At 36.3% G+C, this 23813-nt stretch overlaps 1 protein-coding gene across 1 annotated transcript; it reads left to right on the top strand.

The window, feature by feature from the left end:
- Positions 1-235: 235 nt before the first annotated feature.
- LOC121424224 (monocarboxylate transporter 7-like) lies at positions 236-22696 on the top strand. The gene is made up of 5 exons (XM_041619832.1): positions 236-427; positions 19535-19783; positions 20163-20303; positions 20837-21829; positions 22377-22696. The coding sequence occupies exons 1-5, from the start codon at positions 424-426 to the stop codon at positions 22508-22510; spliced, it is 1521 nt and encodes a 506-aa protein (XP_041475766.1). The 5' UTR covers positions 236-423; the 3' UTR covers positions 22511-22696.
- The last annotated feature ends 1117 nt before the right edge of the window (positions 22697-23813 follow it).

Genomic DNA, 23813 nt, shown 5'->3' with positions numbered 1-23813 from the left:
GTGTTGAATGTTGATAAAGTACACGTCCCTATTCAGATTCTGAATATACCAGATTTTGATTGTAAGCAATTTGAAAAGGAAAAACATTCTCACGCCAAATAAAGCCAGATTCAATACCCTTCTAATGTAAATTCTCTATCACAAAACTTCTTGTTTTGACTCGGGTAACTATTCCTGAATAATAGGTGTTTGTTACGCATTTGGCATTCTAAAGAAATCAGACTCATGAAATCTCTCAAAGCTACTGGTCTGTGACCGTCTTAGAGTTCATGATAGGCACATCCCTTTCAAGAACAATGTCACATTCACTAGTCACATTGGCGTACATAGCCCCAAGTTTGGGTCTCCTTTCCAAATTTGGTGTATTCGACTGAACTCCAGCAGCATTGATATATCACGAAGTGGAATTTTGTTGGATCAAATATGGGTAAGAGAACTGTCTGATATATTCATGCCATTAACATATTATAAAAGACTGTTCCATTTGTCGACCAAATCTGTGAAACCCTCAAAATTGCACCCCACAATGATAATAATAATAATAGTAATAATAATAATGATGATGCACCATTATTATTATTATTATTATTACTATTATTATTATTATTATGATAATAATAATAAAAGAGCATTTATATTGCGCAGCTAAATAGTAAAATAATATATCCTGCCGCGCATAACAAAATGAATGATACAAATTATAATGCTAAAATTTGTCCTGAAAATTGAACATTCTTGACATTGTTTGTGATCCTGAACATGATTTGTATGTAACTAAATACTTATATGAGCGCGAAGCGCGAGCAGAAATTTTTAATATACGTTCTAGTTCTGATCGAAATGGGACCTGTCAAGGACAGTTTGCCGTTAGCCATAAAGATGATGCATATTTAAACAGTCAAATAATGCGAGCGTGAAGCGCGAGCTGAAATGTTTGACAGACCCGACCTGAAATAATGGACATTCTAGGCACTTATTATAATCATGAACAGAATCGGTATATGCTAGGGCGAAGCGCGAACGGAACATAAATGAGAGCTAGACCTATAAACAGACATTTTGTAAATCATGAAAAGGATGAGTAAAAGGATACTTTTCTCATGGCCGATTTCAACACCGATATATCTATGCCTTACACTACACTGGGCCAACAGTTTATCAATATATTTTTATCATTTTCTTTGAAATCTTTCGAATGACAAGTACAATACACACACAATTCTTGATAATATATTTTCCAATGTATGTCTTTTAAATAATAACAATAACGACGGAATAATTTCCTGTGACATTTCAGATCATTTACCCATATATCTAGATGATAAACTTTTACCAAAACAACAAAAAGAAGCTAAACGTAACAAAGTATCTCTGAAAACTAAAATGAGTAGAAGAGGGCTGGGAAGATGTTTACAGAGAAGACAAAGTCAATCGTATGAAATAATTTTAAATAAACTTTTTCCCTACTATGGCAAAAATGTACTTCTGACAAGAATCAACCCCCCCCCCCCCCTCCCCCCAGAAAAACCAACCATGGACCTTGCATCCAAAATTCCATCTAATGCTAATGACGTTTCAAATTATTTGGGTATAACCTTAATGTGCATTACGCTAAAGTCCATGGCCCGTATTCTGAAGTCAGGTTTAACTTAGACCATGGTCTAACTCTATGCTAAAATTATGGGGAGCCAAATATTCAAAAATTCTTTTCACATTGTATATTTCTTATGTTAAATATTTTATTTCCTTTTGTATTGATATTGAAGAAAAATACCTCAATATAGTTCATTTATCATTCCCAGGTAGTTTGAGTGTCGTCTGAGTTAATTAATTGGATGTGTACTGTTAGGGATTTGTGTCCAAATCGGCTTTTCATAGTTAAACCACAACTTTAAACCAGGAATTAATTTAAACCCGACTTCAGAAGATTTTGGTTATATTAAACAGTGTTAAATTCGTGGGCAGTGTAATATCTACATGTGGATCCGATGTAACACACTGCGTTATTCAAAATGTCATCCAGATTCAAAGTAGGCCGTAGAAACAGCCGTCCAAACCAATTTGGGTAAAAGGTGCGTGCAGGCATTGGCGGCGGAAGCAAAAAATTTTAGGAGGGGACAAGAAAAAAAAAATTGACAAGCAAAAAAAAAAAAGGTTCTCAACCCAAAAATTCTTAGGGGGGACGTAGGAAAATAAATTGACAAGCAAAAAAAAAAAAAAAAGGTCATCATCAACAAATTTAGTTCTGATCGAAATGGGACGATGCATATTTAAACAGTCAGATAATGCGAGCGTGAAGCGCGAGCTGAAATGTTTGACAGACCCAACCTAAAATAATGGACATTCTAGGCACTTATTATAATCCTGAACAGAATCGGTATATGCTAGGGCGAAGTGCGAACAGAACATAAATGAGAGCTAGACCTATAAACGAGACATTTTGTAAATCATGAAAAGGATGAGTAATTGGTATCTTCCTACATTGATAATGCGAGCGCGAAGCGTGAGCAAAAAAATGTCCGATCTGAAACTGGATGATTTAAGCATGTTTTGAATAAAGAATATGCTGCGTATATCCATAAACATGAGTGCGCGTGTTTTAGGTTCTAAATCACTCTTAATACATTCTTTTTATCATGGAAATAAAAAAAACGAGCGCGAACCGCGAACTGAAAATATTTTATATTCCATTCTGAAAAAGGGTCAATTTAAACAATATTTTAAAAACCCTGTGTAAGAAAATTGTGAAGTGAAGATGGGTCGCACCTAATAAATGATGCGAAGTGCAAGCTGATACTTTTTTTTATCATTTAGACCTAGGACCGAGACATTCTACGGACATTTTGTCATCATATGAAAATGGTGACTATCTTCCTATTCCTCTTCCTAAGCGAATGATGAAAGTAGACGAGATTCCATTCAGAATTAGACACATTTTAAATATAAGCAATTTAGGAAAATGTTATTATCTTCTTTATTAATCTAATGAGCCAAATGAGAGCGCGAAATTTGTTGATTAAGGCCTGAAAATTTGAAGTTTCAAGCACTTTTGCTCGTATGCATAGGATGCATGGGTTAGTATCTTTTTAACAATACGAGCGCAATTTTTGATCAACTTTTATTAAAAGGGATTTTAAGTAGTAGTTTTTGTTTTGTTTTTTTTTGAGAGCGATATACATATCTCGCCAATCAAAATGCGCACGCGCCGTGCTAGCAGTTACGTTTTGACAATCAAACCCTTTGATCAAACCTGAAAATGGATATTTTGAGAACTTTATGGAATACATGATAGGAATATGTACTTGACAAATCAAATAATGCGGAGCGCGAGCCGACACTGTTGATAGGCCTACTCATACCTGACTCAGACGGAATATTTACAGAGCACTTTTGTAAAATCAATTTGTAATTCAAACAAAATAATGAACGCTCGATGTCCGAGCTGAAATATTTTTTGTATATTGACTTCAAGACTTGATATTTTAAGCTCCATATCAGCCTATTGAGCAAGATATGTATCTCATCGAACATGCTATGTGAGCGCGAAGCGCGAGTGAAAATTTTAAATAGTGACAGAAAATATTTTTTTCCAAGTCTTCCCCTCACCTTTTTTATTAACCCGTCTTCCTCGTTTTTTCTTTCCCCTCTTTTTCTTTATGCTTAGCAAATAGGCAGGGCGGGCCCCTGGGGCCTCCTGGATATCTTTTACATTTGCTGTATAGGATTTCGTAAAAAAAAAAAACATACTGCATACCACTTTGATATTTATTTATAAAGTGACATCTACAATTGACAATTTTTATTTACAAAAAAATCAAATATTTTCTTATAAATCTCCAACGCCTTATTTTTGCAAGATTTTCTGCATTTATTGGATTTAATATACAAGATAAATTTACAATGCACGAACATATATCATAAAGTACATATTACAAAGTGACAATAGAGTTAAACATAAATACACAGTAGTGGCGAGCCACCTTAGTGTAAAGGGGGGAAATGCAGTGTCAAACTATATGAGCAAAATTTTGCTTGAACTTATAGCAGCCAAAAATGGAACGGCTACATGGAAACCTTTCAAAGTTGTTGGGTCTGAAAGAAAAACAAAAATTTAATGTCACAAATCATCAAAAGAGTAATAAAACTATAGATTGAAAAATGAAGTGTGTGCTAGTAGGTGCGAGAGATTATAAATATCTGAATACAAGCGGGTTTTTTTCAAAGAAGCTATAAAAGTAAAGATAGAAGCAGCGATTTTAATATGATTGGGTAAACCGTTCTATATATACATACATATTATGATATATTGGCCATGTGTCTTATTGTTTTCTGTTCTAACATTATTTTCGAGTTTGTTTAATGAAAATCTGAGGAGTGACGTGTAGGATATGAATGAATGTCGCTTTTGTAAGTAAAAATGTTTTGGAAGGATGTAGGTATAGTATCAGTGGGGAATTTGTACACTGTTTAAAAAAAAACGTGATTTTACAGAAAATAAACAGAAGATTTTGCAGAAAGCAATACCAGAATCATTCTGTAAATTCATAAAACAGGAATTTTTCTGCAATTTAACAGAACAAGTCTGTTTAAAAAGGGGAAAAGGGTGTTTTATTCAAGGAAATTTGTAAAATTCCATACACCAAATACCAATTTCCTGTAAGATTAAGCAATTCGGTAAGATTACAGGTGTTCGCGAGACTCTGCTGCAGGAACTTCCTTTATTTTAAGGATAAATTTTCTTACAGTGTACATGAAGGCGGCAGTTTGGAGAGTAGAATATCGTTTCCTTTAACCATATCTAGGCCGGGGTATTTTGGGAGTTCCTATGGCCGTCGACCGCGCGATCGCGCCGAAAATTGGCACACGGGTTGCCTGGGACATAATCTACAAGATTGTATAGAAATTTATTTCATGCGAATCGCTATTAAGTGATTATGCTAATTTATGCGTAATTAGTATGCGAAATCATACTTTTTCCTCTAACTCCCTAAATAAAGCTCCAAATGTACTAATTTTTGGTATAGAAACTCTTTGTGGTGTCCTTAGCAAGAGTACATGAAAAAAATTGTGATATCAAATCATTTTCTTATGTATTATATTGTATTTTGCAATTTCTTATGTATTTCTTTGTTGTTTTTTTTACCTTTTGTTTTTCATTGTTTTTTCAATGAAATTTTTTGGGGACTCTTCTGTGATCATAAGAAGCAAAAAAATGAATACATTTAATAGACTAGCAAAACTAGAAATAATCATACATTTATGAAATTTGGTTGAAAACACAATTTGCATTGACTTTGTACACGAAATCACGTTTTTGAGCAATTTTCGGTCTGACATGCACTTACATAATGTTGCGTAATTTCGGAACCACATACCCGGGTGACGCAAAATTGGTCTCAAAAGTTGCGCACGACTTGAAAGTAAAAACTCAGCGAGCGGCGCGGTAAAAAAAATTCGCACGGCGAAAATATCGCGCGATTCGTTGAGGGAGGGCCTCCGAGGCCCCCCGGCCTAGATAGGGTTAAATGTTTTGAAGTTCTGAAAATAGGATCAGTACGCGCTAGATATTGTAAGTGAGAGCAAATATGGACAGCCTTTTTTTTGGGAGGCGCAAAATAGAGTCCATTTTCATTTCATTGCTATTACCCCACGAAATATTGCAATATGATATATGTAATAAAATAAAAGAATTATTCAACATAAATGGTGATCTTTAGGGAAGACAATATTTCAGTTTATATAATATAATTACCAATACCTCTGGCAACTAGTGTGTCAACATTATGAATGTGGCTGTTCCAAGTTAAATTAGAATAAATTAATACCCCTAAAAATGTTGTTTCTTGTTTTTCAACGAGACGTTTGTTATTGATGGTAATGGAAACACGAAATATATGTTTAGAATTAATGTGTTGAACGTATCTAAAATTTGTTTTGTTAATGTTTGAGGAGAGTTTATTCGATTTAAACCACATGAACAGTTTTTTAATTCGTGATTGGGTATTGTTACAAGCAAGTCTAAGTTTTTTGTGAGAATGAAATGCATTAGTTTCATCTGCAAAATAAACATATGTAAATAAAGGTGATGCATTAATAATATTATTCATATGAATAAAGAATAACAAAGGACCTACGATGAAGCCCTGTAGTACTCCACACTTAACGGTAAAAGCTTTGGATGATTTAGAATTACAACACACGTATTGCCATTAGTTGGATAAATAAAAAAAAAACTCTGATTCCAAAGTCTTTAAAGGACTTGTCCACCCCCAACAAAAAGTTGATTTGAAAAAAGGAGAAAAATCCAACAACCAAAACACTGAAAACTTCATCAAAATCGGATGTAAAATAAGAAAGTTATGACATTTTAAAGTTTCGCTTTATTTCACAAAAAAGTTATATACACATCCTGGTCGGTATGCAAATTGGCAGACTGATGACATCACCTCCTCGCCATTTATTTTTTTTTTATTATATGAAATATGAAATATTCTAATTTTCTCCTCCTTGTCAAGTGCAACAAATTTTTATTTCTCCCTAAACATGTGGAATTACCATTATTTTAACAGTTTATGTTTAAGTTAAGTTCATCCTTATTTACAAATCTGTAAAAATTCTTATATTGTATTATTCAAACAATAAAAGAAAACAAAAGAAATAGTGAGTGATGGACATCATCGACTCTCTCATTTGCATATAACTGTTTTGTGAAAAATAAGCGAAACTTTAAAAATGTCATAACTTTCTTATTTTACATCCGAGTTCGATGAAATTTGCAGCCTTATGTTTGTTTGATTTTTCTCTATCGATTCAAAATCAACAATTGTCTGGGATGGACTTGACCTTTAATTTACCCAATATGATATGGTGATCCACAGTATCAAAAGCCTTCGATAGATCCATAGAACCCCCAAACGTGTGCTCTTTTTTGGAAAGTGAATCTGATTTTTTCCTTTAATTGTAAGATTGCATAGTCAGATCAATGTTTTTTTCTAATTAAAGTCGTATTGATTGGGAATCAATAGTTTATTTGTGTAAAGAAAGGAATACAGTCTGTTATAAACGATTTTTATTCAAGTATTTTGGATATGCTGGGTAGTAATGAAATGGGACGGTAGATAGAAATTAGGCAAGGGTCTTCTTTTTTGTAAATAGGAATCATTTTGCAAGTTTGAAATGATCAGGGAAAATTCTATTTGAGAGAGATAAATTGAAAATATATAATAGCGGAGAAGCCAAAAAAACTTTTAAAGTAAATGTATGCTGATACCGACATGGCCACTATATTTAGTATATTTAAAAGATCGAACAATTTCCAAAATTTCATGAATAGAAGTAGGATTATAAAATAAAGAATGTTCGGCAAGGTTATACTTACCCAAATAATTTGAAACGTCATTAGCATTAGATGGAATTTCGGATGCAAGGTCCATGGTTGGTTTTTCTGGGGGTGATTCTTGTCAAAAGTACATTTTTACCATAGTAGGGAAGAAGTTTATTTAAAATTATTTCATACGATTGACTTTGTCTTCTCTGTAAACATCTTCCCAGCCCTCTTTTACTCATTTCGGTTTTCATAGATTCTATGTTACGTTTGGCTTCTTTTTGTTGTTTTGGTAAATGTTTATCATCTCGATATATGGGTAAATGATCTGAAATGTCATAGGAAATTATTCCGTCGTTATTGTTATTATTTAAAAGACATACATTGGAAAATATATTATCAAGAGTTGTGTGTGTATTGTTCTTGTTATTCGAAAGATTTAAAAGAAAATGATGAAAATATATTGATAAACTGTTGGCCCAGTGTAGTGTAAGGCATAGATATATCGATGTTGAAATCGGCCATGAAAAAAGTATCCTTGTTTCCATTGGAAATAATTTGGAGGCAAGATTCCAATTTATCAACAAACAAGTTGGCATTGCTATTACACCGACCATTTCATTTTTTTTATTATCGATTATTTCTATGAAAATAGATTCTATACCTTGAAGTTGAATATCACTTCTTATTTCGAAATGTAAATCACTGTGAATGCAAAAAGCTTCCACCTCCCATTTCACGTTTGCGATCACTAAATTTGAATGTATAATTATCAATATTGAAAATGCTATGCGAAATGTGAACAGTGTCACCATGTTTCTGACATGGCGATTACAGAAAAGGGAAATGCATTGAGTACGGAATAAAACTCACTGAATGTGTCAAAACTCCTTTGCAAGCTTTTGATGTTAATGTGCATTACGCTAAAGTCCATGGCCCGTATTCTGAAGTCAGGTTTAACTTAGACCATGGTCTAACTCTATGCTAAAATTATGGGGAGCCAAAAATTCAAAAATTCTTTTCACATTGTATATTTCTTATGTTAAATATTTTATATCCTTTTGTATTGATATTGAAGAAAAATACCTCTATATAGTTCATTTATCATTCCCAGGTAGTTTGAGTGTCGTCTGCGTTAATAAATTGGATGTGTACTGTTAGGGATTTGTGTCCAAATCGGCTCTCCATAGTTAAACCACAACTTTAAACCAGGAATTAATTTAAACCCGACTTCAGAAGTTATTGGTTATATTAAACAGTGTGTTAAATTCGTGGGCAGTGTAATATCTACATGTGGATCCGATGTAACACACTGCGTTATTCAAAATGTCATCCAGGTTCATAGTAGGCCGTAGAATTAGCCGTCCAAACCGATTTGGGTAAAAGGTGCGTGCAGGTGCGAGTGTATGTTCATAGTGGGTGTGTCTGATGGCGTGCGCGTACAAGTGTGACGAACGGACTCCGGGCTCATTTATTTTTTTTTTGTTACAAAAAAGGGGGTCACCCGGGATTTGTTATTCATGCACATTGGGTACAGATACTAATCGAAACCATTGGTCTTTGTGCATCAGCTTTGACTAACAAAAACATGAAATCAAAGTGCCGGGCAAATAAAGGAAATCCTCATACTGAGCATGTAAATGAAACTTAGCCTAATTGGATTCAATAAATGCATTGGATCGTAACATCATACCGGTAATTGAAATTTACATCTGAACAAGAGTATTGTGGAATGTAAGAGCCTGGAGAGTGAAATTGCTAACGACTTTTGGATATTCTGACGATAATAGACCTCATTAGAAAAGGTATTTGCGGCAAGGGTCATGTATCCAGGTTAAAACCTCGGTCACATTTGCTCTACGGCGACCGTACGGCGAGTCGGAAACAATAATTTTATTCATTTTATCCAAACCAATTATGTAGCTCACACAAAAATGTTAAAACAGCTGTTTTTGACTCGCCATACGGCCACTGTAGAGCAAATGTGACCGAGGTATAACCTGTTTTGGAAACTGCGATAACAGACATGTACGATTACAAAAATGTTAAAGGGGAATCCAACCCAAATAAAGACTTGTTTTTATAAAAAAAAGAAGAATCAGACAAGTTAATAGGTAAAAGTTTGAACAATATTGGACAGACAACAGGAAAGTTATGAATTTTTAAAAGTTGTAAATATTGGTAATCACTATACCCATGGAGACTTCAAATTGGCCGCATATGGGATGTCATAGTGATGTAAGGCAAGGACTACTCTTCCATGTACTCCAATACATATTATAGCTAAAATGTCATTTTTCCCTAAAGTTTTATTTCAAATTATATTTTTCTTTCATGAGGACATAAAACAATATACTACCAGGATTATATTTAGATTACTGCCCCAGGGACAAGGGCGCCGGAAGCGGGGGGGGGGGCAGGGGGGGCACTTGCCCCCCAAAGAAAATTTTTGGGGGGCAAAACGAGATTTTGCCCCCCCCCCCCCCCCAATGTGCCCCCCTAAAAGTAGAAAAATGATATTATTTAAGGACAAAAGTAAACGATGAAGGCACTTTTCTGCTTAAGAATTGTCATTTCTTTTGTCAAAAATGAAAAAAATTTCGCCCCTAACGGGGCAATTACACATCATAACAAGCCTTGCGTCTTTTGACGAACATGTCCCTCTGTGAAACATACCTTTGATAAGCCCTTTTCCATCTTATTACAGTGTGATAAACCCCCATTCCACAGAGAACAAGACCGCTGAAAGACCTTTGAAAGACCATGAATTTTGGTTGATCTTTCAGAGGTCTCTCAATGAACCTACAATGGTCTTTGAGGTCTTACACGAGTCCTGACCTATCTTTCAGTGGTCTTCGTGGTCTTCATGGGCTCCAAAACTTTTTGAAACGGTTCAAAACAGTCTTACAACGGTCTTACAGGAAAATTGTCTTTCAGTGGTCTTTCGATGAACTTTCAAAGGTCTTCATAGTCTTTCATTGATCTTTCAGCAGTCTCTCAAGATTTTTGAGGAGATCACTGTAAGACTCCGGAGAGATCATTGAAAGACCAGGCAAAGTCCATGGAAAGAATTCTGAAAGATCACTTATTGCATAAAAATCTCTGAAAGATCTCGAGAGGACTAGTCTAAGACCAGTACGACAAGAAATATCCAACATTCTTTCAGAGTTCTTTGAGGGGTCTTTCTGAGCCATTCCACAGAGACGACAAATTTCACTGATCTTGAAGACCGCTGTAAGACCTCACCAATTTTAAGTCTTTCAGTGGTCTTTCAATGGTCTCCGTTCTGTGGAATGGGGGCCTATTAGTATTAATGAATACATTTCAGACTAAAACCGAATGGCAAATTTGCATGCTGGCTGTGTCGGCTAACAAACGCGCGGTCGCCCAGAAACGCTCAGACCGGGGTGGTGTTTCATCAATATTTTCGTCCGACAAGTTGTAAGATCTAACAACTTTCCTGTATTCTGATTGGTTGAGAAGCATTGTTACCATAGTAACTGTCGGATAAAACGTCCTACAAGTCCTTTCATGAAACGCTCCCCGGCCTTTCATGAAAGCCCCCCCCCCCCCCCCCCCCGATATCACCAACGCGCGTGAACGCTAGTTACTCGAGCAACATATGGAATCTGAAAATGTAAAACTAAAAAGGTTAAAGAGTTATAGAGGATTGAGTAGTTGCTTATTGGATAAATGAGAAGATGCTAGCTTGATTCGGCGAATGGAGTGCAGAGCAGGAGTACTCATCTATCAACTAATCAAGCCTCTTCTTCAATCTTTTCTGGTATACTGTCTTTATCAGGACTACGCTCATTTGAACAAAACATTACTCGACTATCAACTGTCTACTTTCTCCTATCAATTTCACTTCTTCCTCTATCCACTTTTTTTTTCGAAAACTCCACATGGTGTACCGTCAACCACATCCGCTGTTGGAATGTAATTGTTTTCTTCTTAATAATGTTACATAATGTACATTATGAACTGCCGTAGTTTGTTAGTTCATGATTATTTACCAATGAATATTTCCAGGAATTTGATATTCATCATTTCCTAGTTATGGTCACATTTTCCCCAGAAAATATGTAAAGAAAAAAGAAGATTTTGAAGGGGTCATCCAAAAGTGCTTCCCAGCCATAAAAAACATGCCAAAGGAAACACATAAATCGAGTAATGTTTTAAATTTTCAGAAAAGTTTTAAATTGTTAGACAATAATTAAGCAGGTCATATTTCTTTTTCCTCCAGTTACAAAATATGAAACGTTTTGCCTATGTATGGATAATCAGGGACTCTCTCCAATGCTGAGGTCAGAAATGATTTAAATAGAAAGGGTATTTAAGCGCTTATCGTCGTCTGCCACGTCAGAACAGCCGCCATTTTGAATTTAAGAAGACATTCATTAGAATGTATTTTGTTTCTGTTGTTACGCTTCTTCTGCGTAATGCACTCCTTGAAACTTATGATAATTGTGCTCTCTCGCGTCGTCCGTGTATGTAAATGTACATAAGTAAATATTTATGAAAGGATATTGCATGAAAAATGCAATTTCTGGTATTTTGAGTCAATATAAGCGTATTACGTAATTTAATTGATCAGACACGAAAACCACATTCCGAATTAAGCGATCGTTTTGCGCGTAGATTTCATAGGTTCTCATAAACTCTGAGAATAGTCTTTCGTAGTGAATTCTATGTTTAATTCTCAAGAAATTTATTTTTGAATTTTCTTAGAAACGTAACTTTTAAACTCCATTTTTACACAAAGTCCTTACCGTGGGGGGGAGGTCCCACGCCCTCTCCCGCTTAATCGTTTCGGTAACTCACGCTGTCAAAAATATTGTGCCCCCTTCGGGATTTTGCCCCCCCCAAAAAAAAAAAAAAAAAAACTGAAAGTGTTCCGGCGCGCCTGCCCAGGGAAATAGGTACTTAGGAGAAAACCACAAATCCCTGATAATAAAGTACATGGCCTATGGGAAAGTTGTCCTTGCCCCTTGTCATAATTTACTTACCCAGTTGCCAATTTGAAATCTACATACTATTAGTGATCTCAATTTTAAAGCAGCTATAATCTTATCGCTTGTCCGATTTCTTTCAAACTTTCGCCATTCTGTTTAATTCATTTTTCTTCTTCCCAACACAACATTTTTATGGCCAAGGCTGGATTCCCCTTTAAGGTTGAAATCAAATTGTGTAGCTCACACAATCCAGCGGGTTCAGGCTAATCCCAACACCAAGCAGTTTGGACCATGCTTTGAATCTACCCCTGCTCTTTTTGTAGAGTCGGTCCTTTTTCTACCTCCGGGGCGTATTAGCAGCAACATAAAAGCCCAATTACATACGCTTATTCTATACTACTTACGCAACCTCCACACAACTCGTCAAAACGTACTTCATCAGTGGCGGATCCAGAGGGGGGCGCCCCGGGCGCGCGCCCCCCCCCCCCCCCCCCCTATTTTCGCCGGATTTTTTTTTTTTTTTGATGGATATATTTACTGGATTGGTACAATGTAGTCAATTTCAAGGGCTAGATCTAGTCAAAACTATATTTTAACTTACGCTCATGGCCTTTGTGTTCGCACAAATGCACCTCTGTCATACTGTATTGCAATATGTAAATTCCGGAATTCCAGGGAGCGCAAGTCGATTGGTTGGAAAGTTGCACCACTTGTAATCGGGAGTTGCAGTGCGGTGACCAGTGTGAAGATGTTGGATTGGATATCATTTTTTCCCGAAATTTTGTGTTTTTTGTAACATGCGTTTGTCCGTCTTTATGGCAAATACATGTAAATTGTAAGTAACAGATCGCGAGAGAAAGTGTCAACGATGCGAATGATAATGTCTATCCCCGAGATTATTCTTCACTCAAAGATGAAGCCCTATCTCGGGCGCCACGTGCGCAGCATTATCATTCTGCCTTGGTCATGTACGTTTTCACTGAAATGTATAGGTCAGACATATTTGTATTTAATGTAAACTAACTTTTGCATTTTCTGGTAGATTCAGAGGCATATTATCCAGGGCGCCCCAACTAAGTTTCGCCGAAGCAATCATTCCAACGAATTATCAAGGAGCAAAATTGTATATTCTCAATCACCATTTGACCCCACTCCGCGTTTGCTGTGTATAGGCAGCTATATGTCAGCGTAAGGAGCGAAAATTTATGTGCCGGGGGGGGGGGTTGGGGGTTGGGGGAGAATAAAAATACTTTCGTGCTGGGGAAAAACGTCCCGAGGACACATTGCGTATTGTTAAAAAGTAGAAATTGTGACATTAACCCCCCCCCCCCTTATCCCATTTTTAATGTTTGATAATCTATAGGTTTGCTGATTACAATATATCTTTAAAAAAATTGCCAGCAAAATCGAAAAAATATAGTTTTAATACATAAAGTGCACCAGAAACATCAAAACATTGGTCATCGGGCATGGTTCATTGGTTTGTTGACAGTTGGCGCTTAGTACACATTCAGTGGTCCTTCTTCATGTTTTACAAGCGTAAAATCCCCCATTTTCCTAAACCCACGGGCCGATTTGTAAGTCCTAAACGTTATTCCTATTCCGTAACCCTAATGCAAAACCATTATCTTGCAACCCAGACCAAAAAAAGTCACAATTTTCTCTAAGATGGTATGAATAAATGAAATAGAAGTCTGCAGACTAAATAACTATTTACCGCTACACCATATGAAAAAAAAATCATTATCTCTTTTTCAGAAACTAAATTTGTACCAGCGATTACGCAAAAAAAAAATCACCACTGAACAGACACAAACCTAGCTGAAAGCAATCACAACATTGTAATGATGATGAACTAGTTAAGTATGCAGTATCTTAACACAATATAATTATGACAAAATGGGAGGATACGGTATTAAATCTAAAGCGGGACATTCTCATAACATTCCTCCAATCGCGCTTTATACGTGATAATGCATTGTACGGCAAAACTTCCTTGAATTAATCATGCATGTCATAGAAATACATTTGGGTGTGATATTCGTTATTAAATTATTTACTGAAGTATTTCACTTACGAAAAACGTATATAATATTTTGTGGCTATGCCCACAGAACCTCGAGACTTGCACAGGCAGCAAACGGGATCTATAGTGCAGAGCTTTAAAAGTATATCCCTTTTTATTATAGTGTGAGTAATTAAATTCCACTATTTCGTCTGTTCTTCGTTTGTCTTGCCATAAATAAACTTTCCATATTTTCATCTTAAAAAAATAAAAGTCATAATTAAGCTCAAACTTGGCAGGAATAGCTTTGCCCAACAGAAGGCAATCAATACAGTTTACAACATTTACTTTGTTGGTTGGAAAGCTAGTATACATTGATTCAACATGTAGAAAAAACATCAAATTGGAAGCCTATATGAATTCATGGTCTAAACAAGTTGTAATTTCATAAATGAAAAGCTTACAAAATGCCTTCTGAACTCTGTATACCGAAGACGACCTCGGTTTATTTTACATTTTCTGCCACTGATAGTTATAACTTATACAATTATGGACTGGATATCAAAGCTCCTTACATGTATTTTCTAGCATTTTATCATTGACCTTATTTAATCATTTGTGGCATAGTTTTAACAAGTGCTTCGTAAAAATTGATTATCTTATGTTAAAATAAATATAAATACAATTTCATCCTGGCTGGTCATAAGTTAAGATGGCAACGCGATGAGAGACTTTGAACGTAAACAATAAAAATGATGAGAATCCCCTTAAGAAGCATTATATTACTTTGAGGTTGTGCAGAATGACTGGATTATTGAAGATGATTTGAAAATAATACATGGGAAAAGGTTCATTACCAGAAGATGATGTCGTTTTTTCTGTAGTTTGTAACAATTTACTGTGCATTTTGGGGAAAAAAGAACCAAATTTTATGCATGTTGCCATACGACTAAACAATTCTCGTTTGAAACACACAATTTAAATACACAAATGACAATAAACAGAATGGATTATTCGGAACTTATCGATTACAAGTCTCAGTTTCGTATCATTTAAATTTGACGTTTCAATCACACGATGCAAGCAAGTGAAGAGCCTTTGCCGAATGTATGTTTTGAATGACCGCTTATACGGTGTGTGCCTGGAAACCAGCTCCTAAATGAGTCAGTATGTGTCTTTTATTCATGAAGTTACAGTGATTTAAGTGTGCATTTTTCTTCTAAAGGTGCTCTCAAAATACGACTTTTGGACATGATTTTTTGAAAAAGTCCTTGCCGTCGGAGGGGGGTATCCCCCCTCCCACACCCTCCCCCCGCTCGGTCGCTTCGCTCCCTCGCCGCTGGCCCCCCCCCCCCCTATTTCAAAATCCTGGATCCGCCCCTGTTCATGATTGCATCTACTAGAGCCTTAAATGAATAGCGGCCCTTCCAACGGCGCCGTTGATCTCCGACCTTAGCGGAGGAAAGAGAGAGAGAGGTTGATGGAAACAACACAAATGGACGAGTGGAAACCATCCGCGACCCCCAAAAACCACGTAAAAAGGATGTCTTTTTCAAGATAGGGCACGTTACGTACTTACTGTAATAAAGGGCGTCAAAAACAATAAAATTATGAAAAAGGGGTATCTATTTCGCTAGGAAAGCTATGTGTTTAGGGTTAAATTTGCGAGGCTATAAAAAGACTTAAAATTCTTATAAAAAGATGTACTTTCTGCCCCAATAGTCAACACTACGTGTTTAGAGTACGAATTGCGCGAGGTGTGGGAAGTGGGGCCGTACTATTGATGTAGGCAAAAGGTAAAACCGACGACCGACGTCGGTGACATAACAATTAAAATATCGCTGTACTTGTTTAGGAGTTCAATTCAGGGGATATTTCCAGTAGTATCGTTTTGTTTCCAATATTTGATAAGATTAGTGTTTCATATGCCAATACCTGTTAAGATGTGCATTTTCAGAATATGGAAAATACTTCTTTAAGGTGCTTTTTCGCGTGGTCGCGCATGGCATCCACTCGTCAATGGAAGTGGCCCCCGGGGAGAAGGCAAATTTGACAATGAAAACCTCCCATATTATCGCAACAGTAATTTTAACAAAAGTTGAACAAACGGTGATGCAAACACCCAACATTGAGTGTATGCAGACGATTAAAACAGTGAGGGAAAGACACCCTAGTGCAAAGCATTGATACGATCAGACTAGTTATTAAAGTTATTTAGCAACAAGATTACGACTGTACCAAAAGATGTAATTTCAAATGATACTGTCATTCAAAGAGTGCGATCTACTAAATTTTTGGGACTGATCATTGACGAAAAACTTTCTTGGAAAGCACATATTGATAATATTTGTAAAATCATTGCTCGCAACATTGGTGTCATTAGAAAATTAAGTTCCTTCTTACCCCATTATATTTTGTTATCATTGTATTCAACCTTAATTTTACCTTACTTGAATTATGGAGTTGTTGCATGGGGTAACGCAGCGAATTCTCAAATTAATAGACTTTTTATTCTACAAAAAAGAGTAATTCGTATTATTAATCATGCAGAATTCAGGGCACATACAAATATTCTGTTTTTGAGAAATAAAGTCTTGAAGGTTAAAGATTTATATTCTTTTCAACTCGGACAGTTAATGTGCAAGTTTATCAATAAACAATTACTATTACCTTTTAATGATATGTTTGTAAAAAAGGATACAATCCATAAGCACTTCACTCGCCAGGCGAGTTCCTTTCATTTACCTCTAACTAGAACATCTTTTGCACAGAAGACATTTGTTTTTATTGTTCTAAAATTATGGAATTCTTTTTTCAAATGATATTATACAATGTAATTCAATACAAAATTTCAAAGGAAAGCTTAAAAAATATCTTCTGAATTCATATTAGATTATCGGTTCTTCATAAAGTAATGTAATTCAGAACTTAACATGTAAATATGTTTATTAATTTCTTCTTGTATATATGTTTAATCGTTTTATGATTTCTGTATACAGTGTATACTTATTCATTTATTTTTATTATTTATTTATTTTTATTTGTTCATTTCTTATTACATATATATAGAAATTGTTTATTCTCTTTTTTATCTTATTCTTATTCATAAAATGTACTTATGAAAGGGGACCTTCACCCTACAAGCTCTGCTTTTTAGTTGGTCTCCTTCTCTTTCGATTTCATAGTATTATTGTATTATAAAAACTGATTTAAATGTTATATTTTGTAAATATGTATATTGAACTATCATTGTCAATGTAAAAAGATTGAAAGAGAAAATAAATGAATTGAATTGAATTGAAATGTAGCTTCAAAAGGCGGTTATACATCTCCAATGAAGTGAGATCATTTTGTAGGTCAGCAATTCGAGACTGGTTGGTCGTAAATTTCAAGATAATAACCTTCTCGATCTTGATAACTTTTTCCCCATTGAACTCAACAGCTACTTCTATGTCATTTAAGGCATGGTCACACCGCCCGAGCGTTGTTGGAGCGGTCATGGAGCGGTAGGGAAAGAGGGCCGATTTTCGCTCACAAAATTGGGGGAAAAAATCGAAAACAAAAAAAGAACAATAGAAATCGAAAATGGTGAACGGGAACGAGCGGTGATGTTTTTTTCCGCTCCGCTCCACGACCGCTCCAACAACGCTCGGGCGGTTTGACCATGCCTTTACCTTCGTTTTGATACCCACAATATCCGCTGTAAGATAGCCCAGCTTTTTTTTGAACGATTCCATGTTTTTGTTCACATCCATAGGTGATACCCATGGGCATTATAGGAACTATCAGTCGCTGTTCTTTTTTTGCGGGTACCAGGAGCGTGGCTTCGCTATTTTTTTAACAAGTGCACACCTAATTTCCAATAATGTACATAGCATTTCCATTTATTTGAAAGCAGGATGAAAGAGCAATGTAGATTAAATGCCTTGCTCACGGGCATAGGTGCCGCCACCGGGGATCGAACCTCGGACTTTGCATGTATAGCGAGGTGCCTTAGACCACTCGGCCACGGCGCTAAAGGCTCATTGGTCTTAGGGTTCGATTGCGAGTGTAGGTCACGAGGCATTATACATTATGCTGGTCTCTCCAATGTCCTCAAAAAACAGAAAATGAATGAGGACTGGAATACCAAGGCAAAGTTCATGAACTGTTAAAATCCGGAATATAATTAAGATACAGGTGATATTGGAAGTAAAATAAAACAAATCAGCCCAGAGCTGTCGAAGTAGTTGTTCACACATTCAACGCCATCCATGTATCGTTCTATACAATATGGCTTTGAAAAGAAAAGGATATCTTATACTTGACATCTTCTTTGGGTTATTTCAAGATTTGTTTCGATATTTTTGATACAAGTTTGTCTCTTTTAGCACTTATTTTTCTTCGATGCGAAATCCTGAGTATATGGAGAATGCGAGGTTGTTTTTTCCGATTTAATTACTTTTTTTCATTTCCCCACTTATGTCTTCATATAACTAATGAACGTTTTCATGCATTGTACGTTTTCATCAAGGTTCTATCATACACTGCAAAAAACGCTGGTGTTATTTTAACACCAACCTTGTATCTATATCGGTCCACACCAGAGAGGTGGAGAAACAACACCGGCTTGGCGATAGGCCAACACCAATTTGACATTAAAGCAACACCAATTAGTGTTCAACCAATATCTGTTTGATTTTTTCAACGCCTCTGTGGTATGCCAGGCTGGTGTGAACACCGGCGTTTTCGCAGTATATATATATATATATATATGTGTGTGTGTGTGTGTGTGTGTGTGTGTGTGAGGCTATACATGTACAACAGCTTTCAGCTTTGTCAACTCTTTTATTTTAAATATTGTGTAAAGAAATGGATGAAGAGAACAATGGTAGGCGTAGCTTCAATCAAGGTTCCCCAGAGCTATCTACCCTTTTGGAAAAATTGGTGATGCCGAAAAAATGTCTCTGCCGGGAATCGAACCCGGGACCCCAGCTTTGAACGCCGGTGCCTTAACCACTAGACCACAGAGACGGGTTAATGGTTAGGGCGAGCCTGATCCAATTGACCGTCAGATAGACAGATTTTCGACACCAATTAAAATTTCCTTTGTCGGCATCACCAATTTTTCCAAAAGGGTAGATAGCTCTGGGGAACCTTGATTGAAGCTACGCCTACCATTGTTCTCTTCATCCATTTCTTTACACTATATATATATGATTATTACGAAAATCAACAAGTTTCCATATTTGTTTGTTTTTCACTCTCTAGATCAACCAGCTCATGATAATTCTGACATCCCAGGACATGGACACCAGAAGCGCAAGCGCACTAAAGACATCACCAAAGGTTCAAAGCGATGGGTCATCCTGGTTGCTGTATTTTTTGTCTCCTTCTTCGAAAACGGTATAGTGAGAGCGGTCTCACTAATTATCAACGATCTCACCAGAGAATTTGATGTCAGTGCTGCCTACATAGGCTCCAATCTAGGACTATCCTTCAGTCTTGCATATTTCTGTGGTAACCAAAATATCTCTTTTTAAAACAACCTCAGCTTTCTCATGGAGGGGGCAAATTGATAAACACTCACCGTTTTTTATTGATATTTAGTGATCCTTTGATAGAATTAGACATATTTGACAAAAGTTAGTTACCAATTAGATTTGATACCCCTTAAACATCAGTAGGCTTAAACAGTGGATTTTCACAGCGCTTGTTGGAACTGATTTTTTTCCGTTTCGCCAGCTTACCGGTCTTGGCTTAAACACCACAAGCGGGCAAAGCACAATTTAAAAAAAACTATGACTCTAGCTAGTCAGGGTTGCAGTATACTGATCACTTTAATTTCGAAATAAATTGATAAATCATGATAATTTAATTTTATTGTATATCCATGCAGGATTTTTCAATATCCTTCTGCTTCGGCGATTCTCGGTTCGACAGCTGGTTATGTTTGGTGGAACGATTTCGAGCATGGGACTTCTAATTTCATCCCTTGCTCAAACAAGTTTCCAGTTTTCGGCTGCCTATGTAACGTATGGTAAGTATAATTACCAGATCTAGGATCTGTGGAATTCGACTTTATTAATAGCAAGCGACTTCTTTTTTCTTTTTAATAGAGCCCGCCCCAACCCCCTTATTTCATGTAGAGTTGGGCTTATCTGGTCGGCAGCAATCTCGACATCGGCAATATCTTTTGTTACCTGATAAAACACATAACCTATTTTAACCAAATAACACTAAACAGACAATCATTCTTCAAATCATGTTTTCTAGTCATGGCGAGTGCCATGACCGCAGAAAATATGAATACAAAACATTTCCGATTTTCGACAGTAGGCCTCAGTATTCGATCATGATTGTTTGGGCCTGTAATAGGTCATTACATATGAAGCAAGTGTTCGATCATAATTGTTTGGGCTTGTAGTGGGTCATTACATTTGAGAAAAAATGTTGGATCATAATTGTTTTATGTTTGTAATGGGTTATTGCCTGTGCTACACGTGTTCAGTCGCAATCGATTGGCCTTATAATGATTCCTTACCAATGTATTACATTAAATTGTTTCAACAGGTATAGGCAAAATCTTCGTCATTCTTCCAACAAGCACATGCCCCAAGGATTATTTTCCCGATCGTCTACCAATAGCTACAGGAACGATTCTCTCAGGAGGAAGCGCTGGGATCATCACGGTACCCTGGTTATTTGAGAACCTCCTCCGTTGGTACGGCTGGAGGGGTTCTCTCTTAATCCTAGCTGGGTTGAACTGCCATATAGTGGCCATTGGTGCCCTTTTGGAACCATTACGGAGCAAGGTTGATGATGGCAAGAATGTATCTGAAGGTGAAGACGTGGTTCTAACTAATGTTGATTTGGAAATCGACGACGAAGAATATGCAAGCGTTAATGATCAGGAAGGCGGAAAAGGACGCTCGGACGCAGACGGGCAGGACCAATTTACGGTGATCCAAGACGATTCATATAGCTATACCGAATCTCAAGCTTCTGTTGTGACTGGATACATTGTGGAGAGCGGGTCTGAAACCGAAATCAAGTCAGCAACATGTCCAAACTGCCTTTTTAAAACCCTGCGTTTACTGGGGTTCAGCGTCTTTAAAGATCGGCCATTAATGGTCCTTTGCTTTATCGAAGGGTTTTTGTTCTTCTATTCTTACAACACTTGGATTTCATACGAGATCCCAAACGCATTAGCCAAGGGTCTTTCCCCACAAGAAGCAGTGCTTGTGTCTGTCACAGGTGGTGTCGCCAACTTCATCGGTCGTCTAGGAATAGGCTTCCTTTGGTCATTGCCAGGGATCAGGTTTGATCTCTGGTACTCACTTATCTTTCTCCTCTCGGCAGCTGCATTCTGGACCAATTACGTCGCGGAAACCTTTAATTTTGTTGTGACACTATCCGCCTGTTTTGGCTTATTAATGGGAGCCAAAGTGACGTCACAGATACAGTCGATATACCTTGTTGTGGGCGAAAGCTATTATAAGGCTGGTGTGTCCATGTTTTTCATTGGTGTGGGACTAAGCTTTCCGATATCAGGAGCAGTCATTGGTAAGTTCCAATTGTCTAAACACAAACTTAAATGCAAAAACTTAAGAATATAGCTTACGTTTTATTTCAAAATGGGTCGATTTGATTATCATTCATATTCATGGCTGAAAATACCCTTTATTTCGTTTTCATATTAATCTACAATTTTCTTTTTATAAAGGGGGTACGTGTCAGTGCTTGGTGTTTTCACGTAAATGTGTTACAAAAATAAAATCCTTGATATTCTGATGAACGATTCTAGTTTAATTTATTTTCTAGATATTACAGTAAAGCTGTTGCCCATCTTTATAATCATTTTATTTCAAAAAAATAACAAAATGGTCTTTTTTTTAAATAAAGTAAGTTATCCGTGCGCAGGGACCTGGCTATGGAGGATTATTCTATTGTTAGTGGGGGTGTTAAGCATTGTCACAGCACATCCAGTAACAATAGACAATCCTCCGTGACCAGGTCTATTTCTGTGCAGTCTCGTCAGGTTTTTTTGTTTGGAAACTGACCTTAATTCTAACATTTTTGAAATATAATGAATATTCCTTCTATTCTGCAGGGCGTCTGTACGACCTCACAGAGTCTTACGATATAGCATTTGTGATTATTGCGGCTGTAGATGTCACGGTTGTTCTCCTCAACGGTGCCAAACTTTGCTGGAATCGATATCGAAGGAGCCCACCAGGAGAATGAGCACGTCAACAAATGAATGTACAATATGGAATTAATTTATAATATGTCATGTTAAATAATAACAATTATTGCATTAAAGCACAATCAGCACAATAACTTGAAAGAGGACGCGCCTAAAAAAAAGCTACGGTCATGAATATATAGGCCCGTATTCTGAAGTCAGGTTTAACTTAAACTCAGGTTTAACGTTGTGGTTTAAGTATGGGAAGGCAAAAGTATCAATTTTTATTTAAGTTGTACGTTTCTTATGTTTACTGTGCTCTTTTCTGATTCATTGATGGTGAAGACAATAATCTATATATATTTCCTAGACAATTATGAATGATTTGAGAGCCTAATGAGCTGAGATATAATATCTCTACCGTTAGTGATTTATGTAACAATTGGCTTCCCATACTTAAACCACAACTTAAACCTGAGTTTAAGTAAAACCCGACTTCAGAATACGGGCCAGTGAGTATACTATTTATACGAAAATTATTCAAAAGCAAGGCCACAAGAATGAAAATTGTGAACTGATGATAATGCTGTCATTGTTGAATAGAATCCTTTTTTTGTCCACCTGTAGTAGGCGTATCCCGCCACAAGCATGTGCTTCTAGGGACATACGCCTTCCTCTGTACACATAAATTGTTTATATTTATATTCTTTATAGAAATTGATTTGAAATAAATTCTTGTTAACCAAAATGAAGCAATTTTGTAAAATGGAGGAAAGTAAATGTTTATTTGAATTGAATAGAATCCTTGACCACTGTGTATGACTTAGATCAGTAGAATGTGCTGTATTGAATGTATTTTATGTCCACCATTTTATGTCCTTGCTTTTAGAATGATCAGCAGAGCGTGCTGTATGAAAAAATGCTGAACATGCCTAGTTGCCTACTATTTCGAATATAATAGACATTTCAAAACTAATATAAAGGCGATTTCCTAACTTTCTCAATTTGTATACGTTTTAGAATCATTGATCATCTAATATCGTGTAATTCTTTCGTGACTGTATAGACATATAGGCCCTAGTCCAGAAAGATATTTATCATCTGATTTCAAGAAACCCGTATCTGATGATTGATAAATCAGTGAAATAACTCTTAAATTTTTTAGATGGGACATGGCCAATTAAGGCTAATGTGGTTTCAGTTATTGTATATATTTTTTAGTCTTTTTGTTTAATTCAGGAAACAAAATGAATACTTAGCCTATCAAAATATTTATCTATATAGTTAACAGATAGATGAGTTATGCTGTGTCCCAATTAAACATTGATATATTCGGGTTCTAGAAGTGTAAGTTTTCATACT

This window comes from Lytechinus variegatus, chromosome 11 (assembly GCF_018143015.1).
Source record: "Lytechinus variegatus isolate NC3 chromosome 11, Lvar_3.0, whole genome shotgun sequence".
Lineage (NCBI taxonomy): Eukaryota > Metazoa > Echinodermata > Echinoidea > Temnopleuroida > Toxopneustidae > Lytechinus > Lytechinus variegatus.
Note: the sequence above shows the minus strand (reverse complement) of the source record. Positions and strands in the feature narration are given on the sequence as shown.

Excerpts from the sequence above, each read along its gene's own strand:
- LOC121424224 (XM_041619832.1), top strand. Across the intron at positions 20,304-20,836 it reads GGCTGCCTATGTAACGTATG|GTATAGGCAAAATCTTCGTC; the intron begins GTAAGTATAATT and ends TTGTTTCAACAG. Across the intron at positions 21,830-22,376 it reads GATATCAGGAGCAGTCATTG|GGCGTCTGTACGACCTCACA; the intron begins GTAAGTTCCAAT and ends TCTATTCTGCAG.